This window comes from Canis aureus, chromosome 3 (assembly GCF_053574225.1).
Source record: "Canis aureus isolate CA01 chromosome 3, VMU_Caureus_v.1.0, whole genome shotgun sequence".
Taxonomy (NCBI): domain Eukaryota; kingdom Metazoa; phylum Chordata; class Mammalia; order Carnivora; family Canidae; genus Canis; species Canis aureus.
Window position 1 is genome coordinate 49,906,266 of NC_135613.1, and position 19,162 is coordinate 49,925,427.

The window sequence follows — 19,162 nt, forward strand, 5'->3', positions numbered from 1 at the left end:
CTTGTTTACTCTAAAAATATTCCCTTTTTCTATTTGGCTATAACAGAATACAATGGTCACTAATGGACAACAGAAATTAATTTCTCACAGTTCTGGAGGCTGGAAGTTCATGATCAGGGAGCCAATGTGGTCGAGTTCTTGCAGACTGTGGACTTCTTGCTGTGTCCTCACATGGTAGAAGGACAAATGATGTAAGATTCCAGTCATAAGCTCAACAAAAGACCTAGGAGTTGGCCTAATAAAGAATGCACAGGACAATACAAACATTTATAAATGTTCATTTGAAATACAACATTGGTCAAAACAGAAGAGCTTACATTTGGAGTAGAGAGAGGAAGACAGTAAACAGATAAACATATATCAAGCAGAGATAAATATCATTAAGAAATTTTAAAGGTGGATAAGGAGGATCATGAATGGTATAATAGGGCTCCCCTATTTTGTGAGGGAAGACACTGGTGTTAAAGATGATGTTCAAACAGGATTTGAAAAAGGTGAGTGAGAGCTATGTGGATATTTGGGGATAGAGTTTGGCATGTTGATGAACAGCCAGGAGGCTGGAGTGGATTAAGGATGGGTGTGGAGGGTAAAGTAGTGGTAAGGGGTAAGGAAGAATGATATGAGGTTGGAGATTGGATCACTAGAGCAATAATTTTCAAACTTCTTTGATCTGACCCACAGAAAAAACACACACACAAACACACACACACACACCCTACGTCATAACCAAATATGCACACTCACAGAACAGAAAGAAAAATGCATTGAAACAAGACATAGTATTATTACATGTAATGCCCTCTAGGGACACCTGCGTGACTCAATGGTTGAGCATCTGCCTTTGGCTCAAGCCATGATCCTGGGGTCCTGGGATTGAATCCTGTGTGGGACTCCCTGTGGGGAGTCTATTTCTCCCTCTACCTATGCCCCTGTATATCTCTCTGTGTCTCTCATGAATAAATAAAATCGTTTAAAAAAAGTAATGCACTCTAGTTTTTTCTTCATTTCTGTTCTATTTCACTCTCTTAAAATGGTGGTTGTGTTGTACTACACTGATTACAAGAACGCTTAATGAACTTCACATTTTATTCTGAAATGAGAAGCCAACCAAAAATTCTGAGCAAGGAGATAGATGATCTAATCTGCCATATTTTGTAACTTAAATTGTATTCTTAAAATTTACTTTATGGAAACTTCAAACATACAAAAGTTGAGGCAATAGCATAATGAACCCTCCTTTATGACCCAATGTCAATAACTATCAACAATTTGCTGTTTCTGTTGCATCTATCACCTTATTTATTTATTTATTTAAAAGATTTACTTATTTATTCATGAGAGACACAGATAGAGAGAGGCAGAGACACAGGCAGAGGGAGAAGCAGGCTCCATGCAGGAAGCCCAATGCAGAACTTGATCCCGGGACTCCAGGATCATGCCCTGGGCCGAAGGCAGGTGCCAAATCGCTGAGCCACCCAGGGATCCCCACCTTACACATTTAAAATAAACCATTAGGGAGCTTTGGGATTTGGGGAGTGGGTAGTGTGGCAATGGGGGAATCCAGCTGGTAGAGTGTTCCATGGGATTTCCCTACTGAATCCAAAACTGTAGAGGCCTCAGCATTCCTTCTGAAATCCCAGCACAAGCATCTTAAGGTTGAGGTTTTACTTTCTTCACAGTAGCATTTTTATAGATGTCCAGTATTCTGGGTAGAAAAGTACTTGGAAAGGCAGGATCCACGGCACAGGTATGAAGACTAGATAGGTTGGATTTATATAGAGGTTCTCTTCCTGGGGGCTGGGGTGGGTAGTAGAGGTGGTGGTAAGCCTGGGGGTTTGTCCTAGAAGTTGGAGTATGCACCCTCTGAACACCTCATGCTTTTGGAAACAATAAAGCAGACACCAATAGGGGCACCTGGGTGGCTCAGTGTTGAGTGTCAGCCTTGGGCTCAGGTTGTGATCCCAGGGTCCTGGAATCGAGTCCCTCATTGCGTTCCCTGCAGGGAGCCTGCTTCTCCCTCTGCCTATGTCTCTGCCTCTGTGTGTGTCTCTCTCATGAATAAATAACTAAACTCTTAAAAAAAAAAAAAAAAACAAGAAAAAGACACCAACAACTCAACTGTCTTAGGTCTTGTCGCAATAGAAGCAAGTAGAACCAAGTAGAAGTGCATTATGGATGCGCCCATCACGGAGAGTTGGCTGTAGAAGGTACCCCCAAAAGGCTAAATTAACTGAATCTAGATACATGTAAAATTAATCATCAAGGGATCTGGAGGACTGTCACGCATATGGAAGTGTCTAGCAAACAGGAAATAAAAGGAACAATGCAGCACTTTTCTGGGCGGAGACCTGTGAACATCATGGTAGTAAGAACAGTGATACAGTAGGTATGTTCGTCGCTCGGGAGGGTTCCTTGCACCTCTCCGCGTACCCCGGGGGACAAGAACCCGAAAGGCGGCCACAGGACCGGTGCTCTGGGCTGAGGGTGCATGAACGTGGGAGCCACTGAAGCCCTACCCCAGAATGCGAGAGCACAGGGCATCCGCCAGGACCCCTGGAAAGATGCGGAACCTCAAGCGTGGGGCTGCTGTGCTGGGTCTCTGAAGCAGCGCTGCGGCTCCGCTTATTCTGTAGTGACCAAAGGGACTAGCCCACGGGGGGAGCCCTCTGCTCCCCAGACTGACGATACTCCCACCTGACCCCAAACACTAGGCAGTCCCTGAGGCTTCAGTAAACGCCCGCAATGGTTCCTGTCCACCGTCGCTGGGCTGCCAACGTCAACCTCTCTTCTTAGGGCCACACGAGGGCTTGTCGCTGAGCGCAGGGCAGGCGGGAGAGTCTGGGAGGTTAGCGCCGAGCTTCAACGCATCCTTGCCGGGCTTTTCCGAACCCAGGAACCGGGCCGACTGGACTACATTTCCCAGGAGCCTCGGTGCGCACTTCCGCTTCCGGCTCCTTTGTGTGGACGCCCTCCGCTCGCTGCGAACCCGCACTTGGGGTCTTCCAGTGCAGTGACCAGCTCAGTGTGTGGACCGGGGAGGAGCAGACGTTGGACAGGGGTGTGTGTCCAGCAGGGGGTTGCGAGGCTTGGGGGTCTCGCCGCATCCCATGGGGGTTCTCCCTGGGCCCGCTGACCTGACCGTAATCCCTTCGGCTGGAGCTGGGTTGCTGTCAGGGCTTGGCCACCTTGACCTTGCCCTCAGCTCTGGGGTTTGTGTGTAAGTGATGATGGTGTGTACGTGTGTTTAAGTCTGAGCCATGTCCAGGTCCTTTGCTCGGAAACGGGCTGAGAGCTCGCACAGCCTGGAGCGCTTGGCTGGAAGGTGAGGCAGGTAGGGCCCAAGGCCCTCAGTGCTCCCAGGTCAGAGACCATCGCGTGCCTCCCCTTGTGTCCTTGCAACCCAAAGCATGATGGAACCATTGCATAGACTCCAACAGTGTTGATGCGGGAGGGCGTGGATGTAAGAGATCCATTTGTCTACCATTTGTCTACTTATCGAGAAAGCCGTTATTGCTGGGTGATGCAACCGTAGGCGAGTTACTGAACTTGGCGTCTCCTGCTCCTTATCTGTGAAGTGAAGTTTATTGTTCCTATCTTAAGTGGTGATTGTGTGGATTAAATGGAAATTTGACACTGTGCGGGGCACTAGGTAAGGGCTCAATCAGTAGTAGCAGTTGGGAATAGTAGGTATCCACCTCCCCATTTGTACATAAAAAGCAACTGACACCCAGGGAGGAAAGTTACTTGTTCCGGGTCATCTAGCCATCTGGTACATAGAAATGAGAATCCAGATACCTTCATTCCCAGCGGGGCGCTTGCCACCATCGCCTGCTCTTGCATATCCTTCAAGCATGGTGACAATATCTTACCTGTTGTCTGTGATTATCTGTGTTCCTGGGTGTCTGTCTCTGCAGGGCCTGGGGGAAAGGTTATATTGAGATTCCCCTGTGAATAGGGCTGCCTGAACCAAGAGTGACTGCTGACCTTGTTGACTTTAGTTTTAGCTCCAAATATACTGCTTTAGACTCCCTGATTACTGTTATGAATGGGGTCTCAGACAATGAAAGAAAGAATACAATGAAAAAGAAGAATTCAACCCAGAATGTCTTGCTAGAGTTTCTGGGAGAATGCTGGTAATCCCCAGGAAGAGACATGGAGGATTTGGGTGAAGTTGTTTTACCCAAATGCTGCAAAGTCTGTGGTGATGGAGGATCAGGGCCACAAACTCCAGAACAGAGGTAAGAAACACACATGAAAGAGGTTTCTGCTGTTAGCTGGGCACCTACAGTGTGCACACAGTCTCATTTTAGTTTTTCTTTACAGCAGCCTTGTATGTGTGGGCCGCTCTGAGACCTTGGGCAAACCATCAATTTCCTCATTTGTAACAAGTGATTTATGGAAAGCATCTGATACATTGTGAGTACTCAATAAATAGTAGTAATTTTACTAATATCATTCCCTTTTTACTTGAAGCTCCAAAAAGTAAAACATCTTATCACCCTTCCATACTCTATTTTACCAGATTCCTCTCCAAAGGATGGAAGAGGGGGACAAGTCAGACTCCTTGGATAGAGAAAAGGAAATGGGCATGGAGAAGCAGATGATTTGTTTTTTTTTGTTTGTTTGTTTTTTATTTTATAAATTTTTATTTATTTATGATAGTCACACAGGGGGGGAGGCAGAGACACAGACAGAGGGAGAAGCAGGCTCCAAGCCGGGAGCCCGACGTGGGATTCAATCCCGGGTCTCCAGGATTGCGCCCTGGGCCAAAGGCAGGCGCCAAACCGCTGCGCCACCCAGGGATCCCGAAGCAGATGATTTGATTTGGCATTCTAGCACATGGGAGAGGTCAAGCGCAGATCTGGGTGCACCTGCACTGTCCACTGCCCAATTCTGGTAGGATTGAGAACTGCCCCCGACATCCTTCTAGTCTCTCTTAAGAAGTATTCTCTCTTGAGATACAGAAGGATAGGCCAGATTAGAAGGGGCTTCCATGGTCTAGCTGTAGTCTCTTTGGTTTTCCCAGACATCCTGCTCTTGGCCCCTTTGATTTTCCAAGGTCCTGAAACTTATGAGTTCCTGTCTCTACCCCACCCTTCATGGGGTCAGAATTCAGTGCAGGGAGGGGACAGGCATCTTGTGGGGAAGTAGGGGCTTGGAGTATGGTCGACCATATACATTGATAATACCTTTTGTTTTCATAAAACAAAGGATAGAAAATCCTATAAAATTTTGGTTAGTGGTGCTATGCAGAAAATAGAGTGAGAATTAACTGATACATTACCTTTACTGAATGCTTACTCTATCAGGTACTGATTTGGGCCCTTTATATACACTACTGAACAATGCTTCAAGGTGGGTACCATTGTTATTCCCATTTCTCCAATGAGGAAGCTGAAGCACAGAAGAAACTTCTCTTAAAGCCATGTAGAGCTAGGATTTAAGACCAGGCAGGCAGCCCCGGGGCAGGTGTTCTAATGAGAAAGCATTGTAGGAGGCACAGATTTGGTTTTTAAATCATGAAACTCTGTACTGTTACAGTAAGGGCTTGAAATTCCTACTTCTTCCCAAGACAAATCCACAAGGGGCTTTAAAAAAAAAGATTTATTTATTTATTAGAGAATGAGAGACAGCACAGGGAGGGTAAAGGAGAGAGAGAGAATCTCCAGCAGACTCCTTGCTGAGCAGGGAGCTTCCCTAGGGGTGTGGGGAGGCTCAATCTCATGATTCCCAAGATCATGATCTGAACCTAAATCAAAGAGTTAACTGATTGAACCACCCAGGCACCCCCTAAAATGGGGTTTAAGTCTGGCTTTTTGGTGGTTGGGGAGAGTGAGAGTTAAAGAAATAATGAACTATAGAATATTAGGAAAACAATTATATATAGAATAAAATAAACGGCATATAATCCTACCACCTAGAGATACACTCAAAGAAGTGCTCAAAGTTAATATTATCAGTTTTTTTTTTTTTTCCCAGGAGGCAAAAAATCAAAATGGGAAAGGAAATTGAGAGAGAGGATTGGTCGATGGGCATGGAGTCAGACAAAGGAGTTAGGGGGATCATGAATTCATTTTCAGCGCTTTGGGCGTACTGCCACTAGGGTGCTTAGGATACAGGGGAGCATGAGATGACAGGCTACAATTTAATGGATCACATGTGCAGTGGAGCGAACCTAGAATGGATGCAGACTTAGTGGGGGCCTGGAGTACTCAGGATCTGGTGGCTGATGCTTCCTGTGCCCTAAACTGCTAGGATGGGTACTATTGTCCTTTACCTCTGTGGCAACTTTTTCTCGTTCTATGAAGTTGGAAAGTTTCTCCATTAGTGAAAAAAGGAGTTGAGGCAGGAAGTCTGGAAGCTTCTAGCCAACCCTAACGGTATCTGAGGTTATGTTGGAAGCCTCATTGCATAGGTGTCGGACCATATGACAGCCAAGGGCAGAGGCTCTTTTTGTCCTAAGTGGCTATTTCTAACATAATAGGTCTGAGACACATATCAATAAACTGGATTGCTTTATTACTCTTGCCTTCTAGTTCTGCCATCTAGGGAGTCTGCCCTTTTCCAAAAGGATAGATATCTTGAGGAGGAGAACATGGCTGCTCTTTTCCAGACAGCGAAGTCCCAGGTGAGTTGGGGATTTACCTCTTGCCCCTAAAATCTCATTTTAATTTCTGAAGTGAATAAATTTATGTCTCATTGCATGAAGCTTATCAGTCCTATTAGAAAACAGCTGTTTCAAAAGATAGGATCAAGAGGTTGGGATGAACCACCACCAACCTGGCGACTAGTGTTCCTTATTGTGTGGAAGTAGTAGTGAAGATGGTGGAGGCTCGGCAGTCTGTCCATCAGTTGACAATAGAGGACAGAGGGAGGGGGAGGACTGTGAGCATGGTTGGCAGAGAGTCAGGCTTCCCTTTGTCCACTTGAGGCATTAGGCTTACATCAGCAAAGGCACATGAAATATCTTTTGTATCCATCTGCTTAGAATGTTCTCCATGGGGAAAAAAGACCCATACACAAATCTGGGTGGCACAAATCAGCACATTTACTGATGGCCTACTTAATAAAGTGCTTTAGGGAAAATGTTGTATGATTTCAGAAGAGAGTGAGCAAGAGTGTCTGGCTGAGAGAGATTTGAGAAGGCTGTCTTCATTCAGCCAGCATTTTTTTTTTTCAGCCAGCATTTTTAAGCCCTTTTTAAGGAGCCCCAAGCTAATAGAAGCAGTGAGACTTGAAGTGGGCCCTGAAGGATGAGTAGAAATTTTTTTAAAAAGATTTTCTTTATTTACTTATTTGAGAGAGAGAGCAGGGTGAGGGGCAGAGGAAGAGGGAGAGAAAATCCTGAGCAGGAGCCCAACATGGAGCTCAATCTCAGGACCCTGAGATCATGACCTGAGCCAAAATCAAGAGCTGGTGGCTTAACTGACTGAGCCACCAAGGCACATCAGATAAGTAGATTTTTGAGAAGAAGGATTTGGGAACTCAGTGACTTAAATGGCTTAGAATTGAGGAAAGATACTGCTCCCACTGAGACAAGAAAAAAGGAAGTACAAAGTACAATTGAAATCATGGATATATTGTCCTGTAAAAACTTAAGAAGCTTCTGATCTGTCTGCAATGTACCAATAATCACACACAAGATTCTTCCCTAGATAAAAATCTCAAGTTTGGTATATTTCTTAGTTTCTTATTTACCATGTCTCTTTCTTAATGAAGATGACCTTAAGGTTTGCCAAATAATAAACTTGGATTGGAATGCCGTATCCTTAACTTGATCTTTTTTTGTAGAGCTAAGTCACTTTGTTTAGTTGAGAAGTTTTAATGGGCCTTTATTGTTTAAAGCCTTTTTAAGACTTACTTTCTATTGTGTGAGATCTAGAAACTGTGCTTTTCCGACCATGTGAAACCCCAGATTTCTGGACTGTGTATTCCCTTTTATTTTAGCTTGAAAATTGATAAATTCCTTCTTGAGCTCAACTCTTTTTTTCTTTGCCAAATAGAGCCAGAAGCATCCTGCATAAGCCAGCATTCTGGCTCTTTCTACCTTATTCCCCCAGAGCTGCAGGCTGAGTGAATTTTTGGTCTTCCTTCCCAGTTACTAATCACTTTGCCAGTGTCGATCAAGAGTCTACATCATTCCGGCCTTAACTACCCATGTCTTTGAAGCTTGCTGCCTGAATATCAAGCCAATGCCCCTGTATATTTTAGCTGTTTGTTGGGATATCTTCTATTTCAGGGTGCTAGTTTCTGAATTAATTAGGATTGGCTAACTTGTGACTGGTGTAATGGAGAGACCCAAAATGCATAATGGCCCCAACATAATAGAAGTTCATTTCTTGTCCTCATAACCATGAGTGGGTCAGCAGGTTGATAGCATGGCCATTCAGGGTCTTGAACTATCTGAAGCTCTAATATCTCTACCACATAGCTCCCAAACTCATGTTCGGGGTTATCTCCATGTCCCAGCCACAAGGGGAAAATAGTAGCAGAATGTATGTGAGTCAGGCCTGGAAATGGTGCGCCTTACTTCTGCTTGCGGTCTCTTGGCCACATCTAACTGCAAAGGAGATTGGGAAATGTTTGTCTACCTAGAAAAGTGAGGAGGGGAGTGTGCTTTAGTGAGCAGTTAGTAGCTTCCACCACTCTCCTCAAACATTTAGGTTATCTAGAACTTTCTTGCTATTGTAAATTGTAAATAGATAAGAATCTGTTGATAACTGTATTCATGTCTCTGTTAATTTTATTACATTGATTTCTAGATAAGAAATTGATATGTCAAAAGGGTATACATATTTTAAGACTTTTTAACCTATGAGTCAATATGCCTTTGACACTATGAACATGATTGGTTCCATTTCCTCTACATTTCATGAATCTCCCCTAATTTGCCTTATTCAACTCTTATGTCTAAATCACATGCAGGTATTTCAGGGCTTGTCATTCAAGGATGTGGCTGTGAACTTCACTGAGGAAGAATGGAGAGAACTGGACCCTGCTCAGAGAGACTTGTACAGGGATGTAATGCTGGAGAACTATAGGAACCTGATCTCCTTGGGTAAGGTTGGGTCCTTACCTCAGGTAGGCATTTTGGGATGCCATTGCTTCCTAAAGATTCCCATGTTCCTATTAAGGGATGATCAGAAAGGAGGCTTTGTGGGGAGTGCCTAGGTGGCTCAGTCAGTCAAGCATCTGACTCTTGATTTCTGCTCAGGTCATGATCTCAGGGTCATGGAATTGAGCCCTGAGTCAGGTTCTGTGCAGCAGGGACTCTGCTTTTCCCTCTTCCTCTGCTCCTCTCCCTCCCCCTGCCCCTCATCCCTCACCCTGCAGCAGGAAGGAAGGAAGGGGGAAGGAGGGTATGGTTAACATTTTCCTACAGAATCTAGAGCAGATCCTTAGACTGTTTCTTACCCTACTTTTGTAGAATATGTTTAATTGCTTTTGACAATTACCTTGTTTTCTGCTCTTGAAAGCACAAGAGTGGGACTGAAAATGGGGTGGCCCTTTGTCTTTGAAACTGACAATCACATTCTGTTTCTTTCACTTGAGTAGGCTTTCCATTTTCTAAACCTGATATCATCTCCCAGTTGGAACAAGCAGTAAATCCATGGATGCAGAAGGCAGAATTGCTAAGAAGCAGCTGCATATGTAAGTGAGAACCAGGCAGACAACATCTTTTGAAATATGAGTTAGGGGTTCCTTCCCAAATCCCAAATCCTCCTGTAGAAAATGTTGAGGCCCCCTCTAAGTCTCATCTTCATTCGGACATATCAGAGTCTTGTGAGCCTAACTCTACTTCTTCCCAGACTCAAGGAAGGATACTTCCTTCTCAAAGTTAGAAGCCTGACATTTGATCCAGAGATCACTGTTGTACTTCACTCTGGCATTTTATGAGGTCATTCCCTTTTCCTCTCTAGTAGCTGGGGCCTCGCCTTCATTACTTTGTCTTTGTTGTACCTAGTTTTTCCCTACGTAAAAAGTATGAAGAGAATGGAAGAATTTGAATGTAAGTTTAAGGAATGTGATTTTACATCCAATTTTAAGGTTGTAAAATTGATAGAATTTATTGACTGTATGTGGGAGGTAAGGGAGAAACAAAGATAATTTCTGAGTTTCTGGGTTGGCTATGTAGGTAGATGGAAGTTCTCTTCCCTGAGATGGAAAACACAGGAGAAATAGCAAGTTTGCGGGAAGGAGGTGGTGGTGAAAGAGGAGTTCTGGTTATTCTAAATTGTTTGAAGAGTCTATAGCAGATGTAAACCAGTGATTCTCAAACAGAGGTGATTTGGCCCCATGGGACATGTCTGAAGACTGGGAGGGTGCTATGGGCATTGAGTGGGTGGAGGCCAAAGATGTTGCTAAACATTCTGCCATGTACAAGACGGCCCCTCACACAAAGACTTGTCTTGCCAAAATGTCAGTAGCACTGCAGTTGAGAAACTCCGGTCTAAGTAGGGTGTCTGGAAGGTAGATGAATATAAGGAGGAGATGTCAAATGGGTCTTCGTGAAGGAAAGAGATCATAACTGGTGGTACAGATTTTAGAATCATCTGAGAATAGATGGTAATGAAGTCATGGGAGTGCATAAGATATGAAAATAGAGAAATAGAGCATGAAAAGAATTGCAAGAGAACCTAGAAGCCCAATGAACATACACATTTAAGTATCCACTAGCTGTATTTATCTGTCTATATCTATATCACTTGTGTAATTTTAAAAAACCACATGGGGGAAAATGGTGTCAAGATAACAAAATAGTAATAATTTTTAATAATAGATTATGGCAGTAGAGGTATGTTATACAAATTTTATCAATATAAATGAAGGAAAGAGAATCCAAAAAAGATATTAAGAAAGGGTGGCCAGAGTAGAAGGAAACCAGGTCAGATTGTTGTCATAGAACCCAACAGAAAAGAGCACTTGAAGGGTCCCTCCTCATAGTGCTCATAGTGATATATGGTAGAGAGGTCAAGTAAAGACCTGAAGAGTGTCTGTGGAGATTTATAAATTGTTCCTTCTTTTCGGCTAACCTGATAATGGATTAGTCCCCCTGCCACTGTTTCTCTCCTCTGCTTAACTTCTATTGCTGTCTTTTAATTTTTATTTTCCTATATTATATAAGGTTGTCACAGGCACATACTAAGATTACTTTGAAAATAGTCCAGCTTGCAAAACACATGTGCTGTTTGTCTTACTCTTAATAAGGCTGAAAGACTACTTACAAGATCCCCGATGACAAAGTCCCAACTTTACAACCGTTAAAATGTCTATCATGTGTAGTTTACCCATAAGAAAGCTGAACTAGTATTAGTGGTAAGCCTAATCCTCTGATCCTCCTAAAATTCCTGCATTCTCCTGAACTTTGACCCTCTAAAGAGGGTCTTTGATGGTGTGTATATTTGGGGGGGGGGGGGGACGGTTATTTTGGGAGGCCCAGAGACAGGAGAAAAAAAGTGAAAGCTGAAGGAAATCTCTGGTAAATAGTAACACACAGGGTAGTAGCAAAGGAAAATATGGTTAATGATCTTATTGAATCCGACAGCAACCTCAGGCATCATCAAGGAGAGTTACTAGAGAACTGTGCCAGTGGGAATGGAAGATGTAGGCATTGAAGGATGACCCTAGCTGGAGTGAACTCAAGACAAGGAGCACAGGGGACTGCTGGTGGTGGTGGTATCAAAAGCAAGGAAAGATTCCAGTGGTTCAAAAACGAGGGGCAGCTATTATTCCTACATACAGTAGCGATCATATTTATCTTCCCCAATAGACTGTAAATCTCTCTTATAGTATCTCAAAGGAGGTACTATATCTGTTTTATTTATCATTGAATACTATCACATAACACAGTGCCTAGCCCACAGTAGGTGTTCAATAAATTATTTGTTGACTACTTGATTTATATTTGTGACTAATAGTATTTGTGCAATTTTATTATCTCATTCCTGCTTTAGCCATTTCCTTCTTCTAGTACAGGGAACATTTTTACTTTTCCCCTCCAGATTTGGAGACCAGAAAGTCAAACCCAAAGGAGGTATTTTCTGAAAAAGAATCATACCAAGGGATAAGTATGGAGAGAAGCACAGGGGCTGATGCAAGGACTTCTGGTTTGAAAGAAGCCCAGGGATCTACAGAGATTAAAGAGAATGCTCAGGATAGACTCTGGAAAGAAGCAACAGTTATCTGCCAGAAAAGAACTTCTATAGCCAATAGTACCCCGAAATGTATTGAATCTGGTAGACATGTTAGTCTGAAGTCAGACATTGTTATACAATCAAGACATCATAAGGAAGAGAGACCTTATATGTCTGATGCTCAGGGAAAGAGTTTTAAACAGAATTCAAAATTGATAAGACATCAGAAAGATAGCACTTATGAGAAAGCTCTTCAGTGTAATGAATGTGGTAAACTATTCAGTGATCGCTCAATTTATGCTCAACATTGTAGAGCTCATAATGGAGAAAAAAATTTGGAATGTAATCAGTATGAGAAGACCTTTGGTTATGGTATACACCACCCTGAACATCAGAAAACTAATATTGGAGAGAAATCTTATGAAGATAGGAAAGGGTATAAGTGGAACTCACAACTTACCACCAAACATCATCAGAGTGTTCATGGTGGGAAGGAATATAATGTGCATGAAAGAGCCTTAATTCAGAATGCACCATTTATTCAACATCAGAGAACCCAACATGGAGAGAAACCTTATGAATGCAGTGAATGTAGAAAAACTTTTGGTAATTATTCAGCCCTAATAGTACATCAGAGAATTCATACTGGAGAGAAACCATATGAATGCAAGGAATGTGGGAAAGCCTTTAATCATAATGTCTCTCTTAGTCAACACCAGAGAATCCATACTGGAGAGAAACCCCATGAATGTAATGAGTGTGGGAAGGCTTTTATTCAGATAACACACTTTATTCAACATCAGCGAATTCATACTGGTGAGAAACCTTATGAATGTAATGAATGTGGTAAAGCCTTCAGTCACAATTCATCCCGTATTGAACATCAGTTTATTCACACTGGAGAGAAGCCCTACGAATGCAGTGAATGTGGGAAAGCCTTCAGTCACAACTCTTCTCTTATTGTCCATCAATTTATTCACACTGGAGAGAAACCCTATGAATGCAGTGAATGTGGCAAGGTCTTTAGTCAGAGCTCACATCTCTATCAACATCAGAGAACTCACACTGGAGAGAAACCTTATACCTGTAACAACTGTGGGAAAGCCTTTAGTGATCGATCAGCCCTTATTCGACATCAGAGAACTCATACTGGGGAAAAACCTTACAAGTGTAGAGAATGTGGTAAAGCTTTCAGCCAGAGCTCAACTCTCATAAAACACACAAAAATCCACACTGGAGAGAAACCTTACACCTGTAAAGATTGCGGGAAAGCATTCAGCCAGAGTTCATCCCTGACGCAACATCAGAAGATTCATACTGGGGAGAAACCGTTTGATTGCCACCAGTGTGGGAAAGCCTTCAGTAGAAGCGCCCATCTTACTCAGCATCAGAGGATTCACACTGGAGAGAAACCCTGTGAGTGTAATGAGTGTGGCAGAGCTTTCCGGTGTAGTTCAGCCCTCATTAGGCATCAGAGACTCCACGGGGGAGAATCACTCTGAATGTGTGGTCATTTAGACTCTTTACTTTGTTAAATACCAAAGAATCCTATTTTCATGGGTTATTATAATTGTGATCTTTTTTTTTTTTTTTGGAGGGCTGAGAATGCTCTCCTCCTGTTTTCTGCAAAGAATTAGCTGCCAGATTACCATAAATACATGTGAAGAAATACTGATCTGAAAGCTGGAACAGCCCAAGAGACCAACCATCAATCTTTCTCTCTGTGTGTGTATATATATATTTTTCTGCTGTACCCTAAAATGACTAATGTCACCATGAAGTGATTTTTTTTTCCTGACCTCAGGAATAGGCTGTTCCAACATGCAAAGCAATTCCAGTTGTTCAAAATTGAGCTCACTTCCCCTCCTTGTACTGATTGGAATACTGCCATATCCAAGTTAATAGACTCATGGTTGGTCATATATTCGAATACCACCTTTCTATAAATCTTTGCCTTAATATATAATCATTCCTACCCCCTAGCAATACTATCCTCACTAAAAGGGCTACTTTGAACTCTCCCTTCCTACTGACTTTCCTATCCGTCTCTTCTATTTAAAGTGCTTACACAGTGTTAGCTACAGCTTGATGTTCAACAGGGCTTGAGTTTCAGAGCTGAAGAGCACAACTGAAGATAGAGAAAAAAAATTTTGTTCTGAAAATTTTAAGACAAAATATCCTGAAGAAATGGTGACATCTGGAAATAATTATTGAAATACATGAACATTTTAGTAACTTTTAGAAATTGAAGGCAAGAATAAAAAAAGAGTCCTCCATAACAGTGACTGCTATTAGAATCAGAGCTCTTCAGATAATGTTTGTTAACATCTTAGGCATAGCCAGGTCCTTCTGAAAACTTTTCTTTCCTGGAGCCAGCTAGTTTGGGTTGTGGAAAAACATTTGCCCCCTCCTTCAGAGGTCTCATTTATGATAACCCAATATAGAACAAATTTATTATGGCTAAAACTAATTTATGTGGTTAAAAGTGATTGACTTACTTGTGTTGAGTGAAGGGAAAATTAATATACATGTTACATCTCAACTTCCTCCAAGATGCTTGGATAATTTTCACTATTGTGCTGAGCACATTATATGGTGATCTCAGGCTTGATTTCAGGATAGTGGGAAGAGATCTTTGTTGATTAAAGCAGGGCTTTCTGCCTTTTCTGAGGGGGTATTAATACTTTTTAGTGTTTTTTAAAATCAATAATGTGTAATTGTCACATTATCTTTTCAATTTGCAAGTTAATCTCCTTTAGGACCCAACTTAAAGTCTCACCTTCTCCCTGGTAACCACAGTTGGAAATAATCTCCTTCTCTGAAAACCTTGGGCACTCATTATATTCCTCATATGTGCCTATAAAACATTTTTAGTTCAATCTTAATGTCTGGCTTTATCTCCAACTTTAACAATTCTCACCATGAGAAATGTAACTATCTTGTTCGGTCTTTTGTTGTTGATTTGATTTTTTAAAAAGATTTTATTTATTCATGAGAGACACACAGAGAGAGGCAGAGGGAGAAGCAGGCTCCCCAAAGGGAACCCAGTGTGGGACTCAATCCCAGGACCCCAGGATCACGACCTGAGCCAAAGGCAGATGCTTAACCACTGAGCCATTCAGGTGCCCCTTGTTGATTTTAAACAAAATAATACTTACACACAGTTTTAAAAATTCATATGGGTGTTTTCCACGAAAAGCCATCCCTGTGGTACCTTTGATACACATTGTACATTAGATGATTTCTGGATGTTTTGCCAAAGTCATACATAGAAAATATAGCAGCTTGAGATAAGCATTTTTGGGAAAAAAATCACATCATACTTACATTTTACTTAATAAGAATTCAACCATATGCACCAAGACCCTCCTCCAAAAAAGCCCAACAGGTAAGTAAATTAGTGAAATTAGAAATACTGTAAAATCATATTTTACATATATGTATAACATTCTGTTGTTTATACATTTATGCATATGAACACATAATAGCATGTGTTGTCAGAGTTTTACACAAAGCTACATAACTGCATCTTATGAGCAATGCAGAGATTTATAAGCACAATATTGATAATACTCTATTTTTACCTTATGGCCTCACTACAGAAGGTAATTTTGTGACTCTAAGGAATTGAGAGGCACAGCCAATACATTCATGTACTACTCTATCCCTCTCCACAAATGGTTTTCCTCAATTGGCCAGAGACGATTATATCAGAAGATAAGCCAATCCACCCTAGTAGAAAGGTTGCTATGATACAGCAACATGGAGAACTGAGAAACACCTCTGGTTAATCTAGGTAAAAAAGAAAAATAAAAATCCATTTCCCAAAATAAAACTGGCCTTAGGAATCTGGTAATCTTAGGAATCTGTTGCCTCAGCTTGTAAGGCAGACCTAGTTTAATTCTCTTCTTTAGTAAATGTAAGAAAAGAAAGCTACCTGGTTTCTGTCCTCCTAGAAATGGAACTCAAGAGGTAGGCATGACATTGATATTCTTTTCCTATTATAAGCATAAGTCAAGACAGATTCAGTGTACAAAGTGCCATTTGTTTTTCCTTTACTTGTATTTTAGCTCTCCCCAAGCCCCTTTAAGAAGATCTCCCAGACAATACCAGCTAATACTTGTAGTAAAGATTTATTACGTGCTAGACTCTGTTCAGCCACCTTTGTATGCATCAGTTCATTCATTTCTCCCAACAGTCTCAGGGAACTGATTTCCAGAACCAATCTCTTAGATAGGTTCCTCTTACCCCACTTGTATAGAGGAAGCAGTGATGACTCAGAAAGGCAAAGTGACTGGCCAACCTGGAAACAGTGTTGAGCTGAGATTTAAAGTCTGGTAGTCCAGCTCAAGAGTGCTTGTTCTTAACCTCTTTGTTATACTGCCTCTCTGCACATGTGCGTATGTATGTGTGGCCCTGAGCCAAGTGTTGAGGAAGGTTGCTGAGCATGCCAATCACCAGGGCATGTTGGAACCACTTGCTAGGGATGGTGGAAGCCAGTGACTGACGGAACTACAGGTGTCAGAACTTGCTTTTCTCTGTGTTATACACTCTGGCATCCTTGGGGAAGACAATATGGCAAGAGTAGATGGCTTCTGTATTGGCTGAGAGGCAGAGCTCTGAGTTAGAGCACTCTTCCATTAAGACACCATCCAGGGCAGCCCTGGTGGCTCAGCAGTTTAGCGCCGCCTTCAGCCCAGGGCGTGATCTTGGAGACCCGGGATCGAGTCCCACGCCAGGCTCTCTGCATGGGCCTGCTTCTCCCTCTGCCTGTGTCTCTGCTTCTCTCTCTCTCTCATAAATAAATAAAATCTTAAAAAAAAAACTTCATCATTAAAAAAAAGACACCATCCAAAGGGAGCCTCATTGGATGGGACAGTATTATCTGAGATTTGTTCCTGTGTAGGCTCCAAAGGAAAGAGTTCTGAATTAACAGGTGCTTTCTCGGATCCCTGGGTGGCGCAGCGGTTTAGCGCCTGCCTTTGGCCCAGGGCGCGATGCTGGAGTCCTGCGATTGAGTCCCACGTCGGGCTCCCGGCATGGAGCCTGCTTCTCCCTCTGCCTGTGTCTCTGCCTCTCTCTCTCTATGTCTATCACAAAACACAGGTGCCTTCTCGAATATAATCCAGATTATGGTGCCTACATAGCAACTGCTGTAAGTGTAAGAAGGTACTAAATGGCTTACAGGAAAGTCAGAGTGGTTTTCCTTGGATAGGACAGCCCAAATTTATTTACCAGTCCCTTTTATTTTTTTTAAAAGATCTTATTTATTCATGAGACACACACACACACACACACACACACACACGGAGCGGGAGAGGGAGAGAGAGAGGGAGGCAGAGACACAGGCAGAGGGAGAAGCAGGCTCCATGCACGGAACCCGAGATGTGGGACTCAATCCCCTGTCTCGAGGATCAGGCCCTGGGCTGAAGGCGGTGCTAAACCGCTGAGCTACCTGGGCTGCCCTTACCAGTCCCTTTTAGAGAGTCTGTTGTTTTTGACAGCTCCTATGTGGTAATTAAGATTCATGACTGTGACAAGCCCACTCTTGTAGGAGCAGAGGACAGTGGCTGACTGTTCTTCCTGAAGAGGGCGAAGTCATGCCCTCTCCCCTTCCTTTGTACTTGATGACTGACATAGGAATAAGCACCCATGAGAAGGGATTCAGAGGCTTCTCTGTGGGGGTAAATTCAAGAGGCTATAAAGGAGTCTGAGGAAATTAGGAAAAGAAAGAGAAAATTCCTGAGACTTGTGTCCTTTTTTTTTCTTGTCATTTTAAGGGTGTGGCACGTGACTCCTGTGATACTTCAAAATTATTCCTAACCCACTGTTGTGTGGATTTATGTCATTACCACCTGCTTACGATGAGAGGAAAGGTCTCCAATAGAGGAGGCTTGAAAATCACAGAAGAGTCTAGGGAATCTTCCTGCTAAGATGATCCATGGTAGAGGGCAGTCACTTTCCTCTCGGGCTCCAAAAGAGGTGCCAGTGGTTATTTTTCACCTTTAAAAATTTTAAAACATATTTTTAAAGGCTATTTATTTTTCTAATCTCCCACCCAAAGTGGGGCTCAAACTCACGCTGACCAAGAGTCCCACGCTCTTCCGATGGAGCCAGCCAGGTGCCCATATTTCTTTTCTTTTCTTTTTCTTTTTTTTTTTAATGTTATTTATTTATTCACGAGAGACACAGCGAAGGCAGACACACAGAGGGAGGAGGCGGCTCCTCGCCGGGAGCCCCATGGTGGACTCGATCCCCAGACCCCAGGATCACACCCTGAGCCGAAGGCAGACACTCAACCATTAAACCACCCAGGCGTCCTGGGCTCCCATATTTTTCACTTTTGCAGTGTGTCCTCTGGCTTTTCTTCTAGGGGATGCTCACATTCACTTAGTTCACCGGGATCCTGTTCCTGCTCCCGGAGCCCAGCCTTCCTCCCTGTGATCTCTTGTTCATGAATAAGGTGGGGACGGGAAAGCTTTTCCCCCTTCCGACAGCCCTACCTGCTTCGATGATAAAGACACAGAAGCTAGTCAGTCACGTTCCTCCTGCCTTCGGTCTTTCGGCAGCTGCTCTTTGAGGTCGGCTTAAGCTTGGGAGGCCGGGGACACTCAGGGTTGTCATGGAGACCAGACGCGGACTCGGCGGGTAGGGGCGGGGCGAGGGAGCGTCACAGCTGCTGATTGGCTAGGGAGACACGTCGCGCACTGAAAGAGTCCCATCTGCGCAGGCGCATTGCTTTCCTGGCCAAGGGGTGTGGAGCCGTTTGTTCCCGCGTGTGCGTTTGGATCTTTGCAGGCACTTGCTCCGCGAACCCCAGGGTGGGCCCCCGTCATCGACCCTGGGGCAGAACCGATTCCCGCGTGGCCCCGCGTCCTGCCTCTGCCGCCACGTCCAGAGCCCCCCAGCGGGGCAAGCCGGTCCAGCCACGCGCTCAGCGGGGTCGCTCCGGGAGAGGCTGCGCGGCCGGGCGGGTGCCGGCCTGGGGGCTCGGACCGCGGCGCAGCGACCCCCCCCCCCCCCCATGT

The 19,162-nt window shown here is 43.5% G+C and overlaps 2 protein-coding genes across 12 annotated transcripts in view; one reads left to right on the forward strand and one right to left on the reverse strand.

Moving 5' to 3' along the window:
• The window catches only part of ZNF286A (zinc finger protein 286A), an 80,940-nt gene extending 62,148 nt beyond the window's left edge, over nucleotides 1–18,792 (reverse strand). The window contains exons 1-2 of one of the 2 annotated variants that reach the window (XM_077892548.1): nucleotides 18,638–18,792; nucleotides 89–235 (exon numbers count right to left, since the gene is read on the reverse strand). The gene's annotated coding sequence lies outside the window, so the exon portion shown is untranslated. The remainder of the gene's footprint in view (nucleotides 1–88; nucleotides 236–18,637) is intronic. The other variant, XM_077892549.1, reaches the window with a different exon arrangement.
• LOC144310869 (uncharacterized) lies at nucleotides 2,927–15,428 on the forward strand. 10 transcript variants are annotated; one of them, XM_077892538.1, is made up of 7 exons: nucleotides 2,929–3,058; nucleotides 3,999–4,238; nucleotides 4,311–4,416; nucleotides 6,537–6,628; nucleotides 8,926–9,058; nucleotides 9,556–9,651; nucleotides 12,003–15,428. In XM_077892538.1, exons 4-7 carry the CDS (start codon nucleotides 6,596–6,598, stop codon nucleotides 13,634–13,636), a joined length of 1,896 nt encoding a protein of 631 aa, XP_077748664.1. In that variant the 5' UTR covers nucleotides 2,929–3,058; nucleotides 3,999–4,238; nucleotides 4,311–4,416; nucleotides 6,537–6,595; the 3' UTR covers nucleotides 13,637–15,428. The 10 variants fall into 10 exon arrangements, with proteins under 10 accessions (XP_077748671.1, XP_077748669.1, XP_077748672.1 ...); XM_077892536.1 differs by having other exon boundaries at nucleotides 4,324–4,416; XM_077892539.1 differs by having other exon boundaries at nucleotides 4,327–4,416.
• Nucleotides 18,793–19,162: the final 370 nt, after the last annotated feature.

What these genes read in the sequence shown, in the direction of transcription:
- LOC144310869 (XM_077892538.1), top strand. Translation starts at nt 6,596, where the DNA reads ATGGCTGCTCTTTTCCAGACAGCGAAGTCCCAG. An exon ending in TCCAGACAGCGAAGTCCCAG is followed by an intron (nt 6,629 to 8,925) that starts GTGAGTTGGGGA and finishes AATCACATGCAG; the next exon opens with GTATTTCAGGGCTTGTCATT. An exon ending in TAGGAACCTGATCTCCTTGG is followed by an intron (nt 9,059 to 9,555) that starts GTAAGGTTGGGT and finishes TCACTTGAGTAG; the next exon opens with GCTTTCCATTTTCTAAACCT.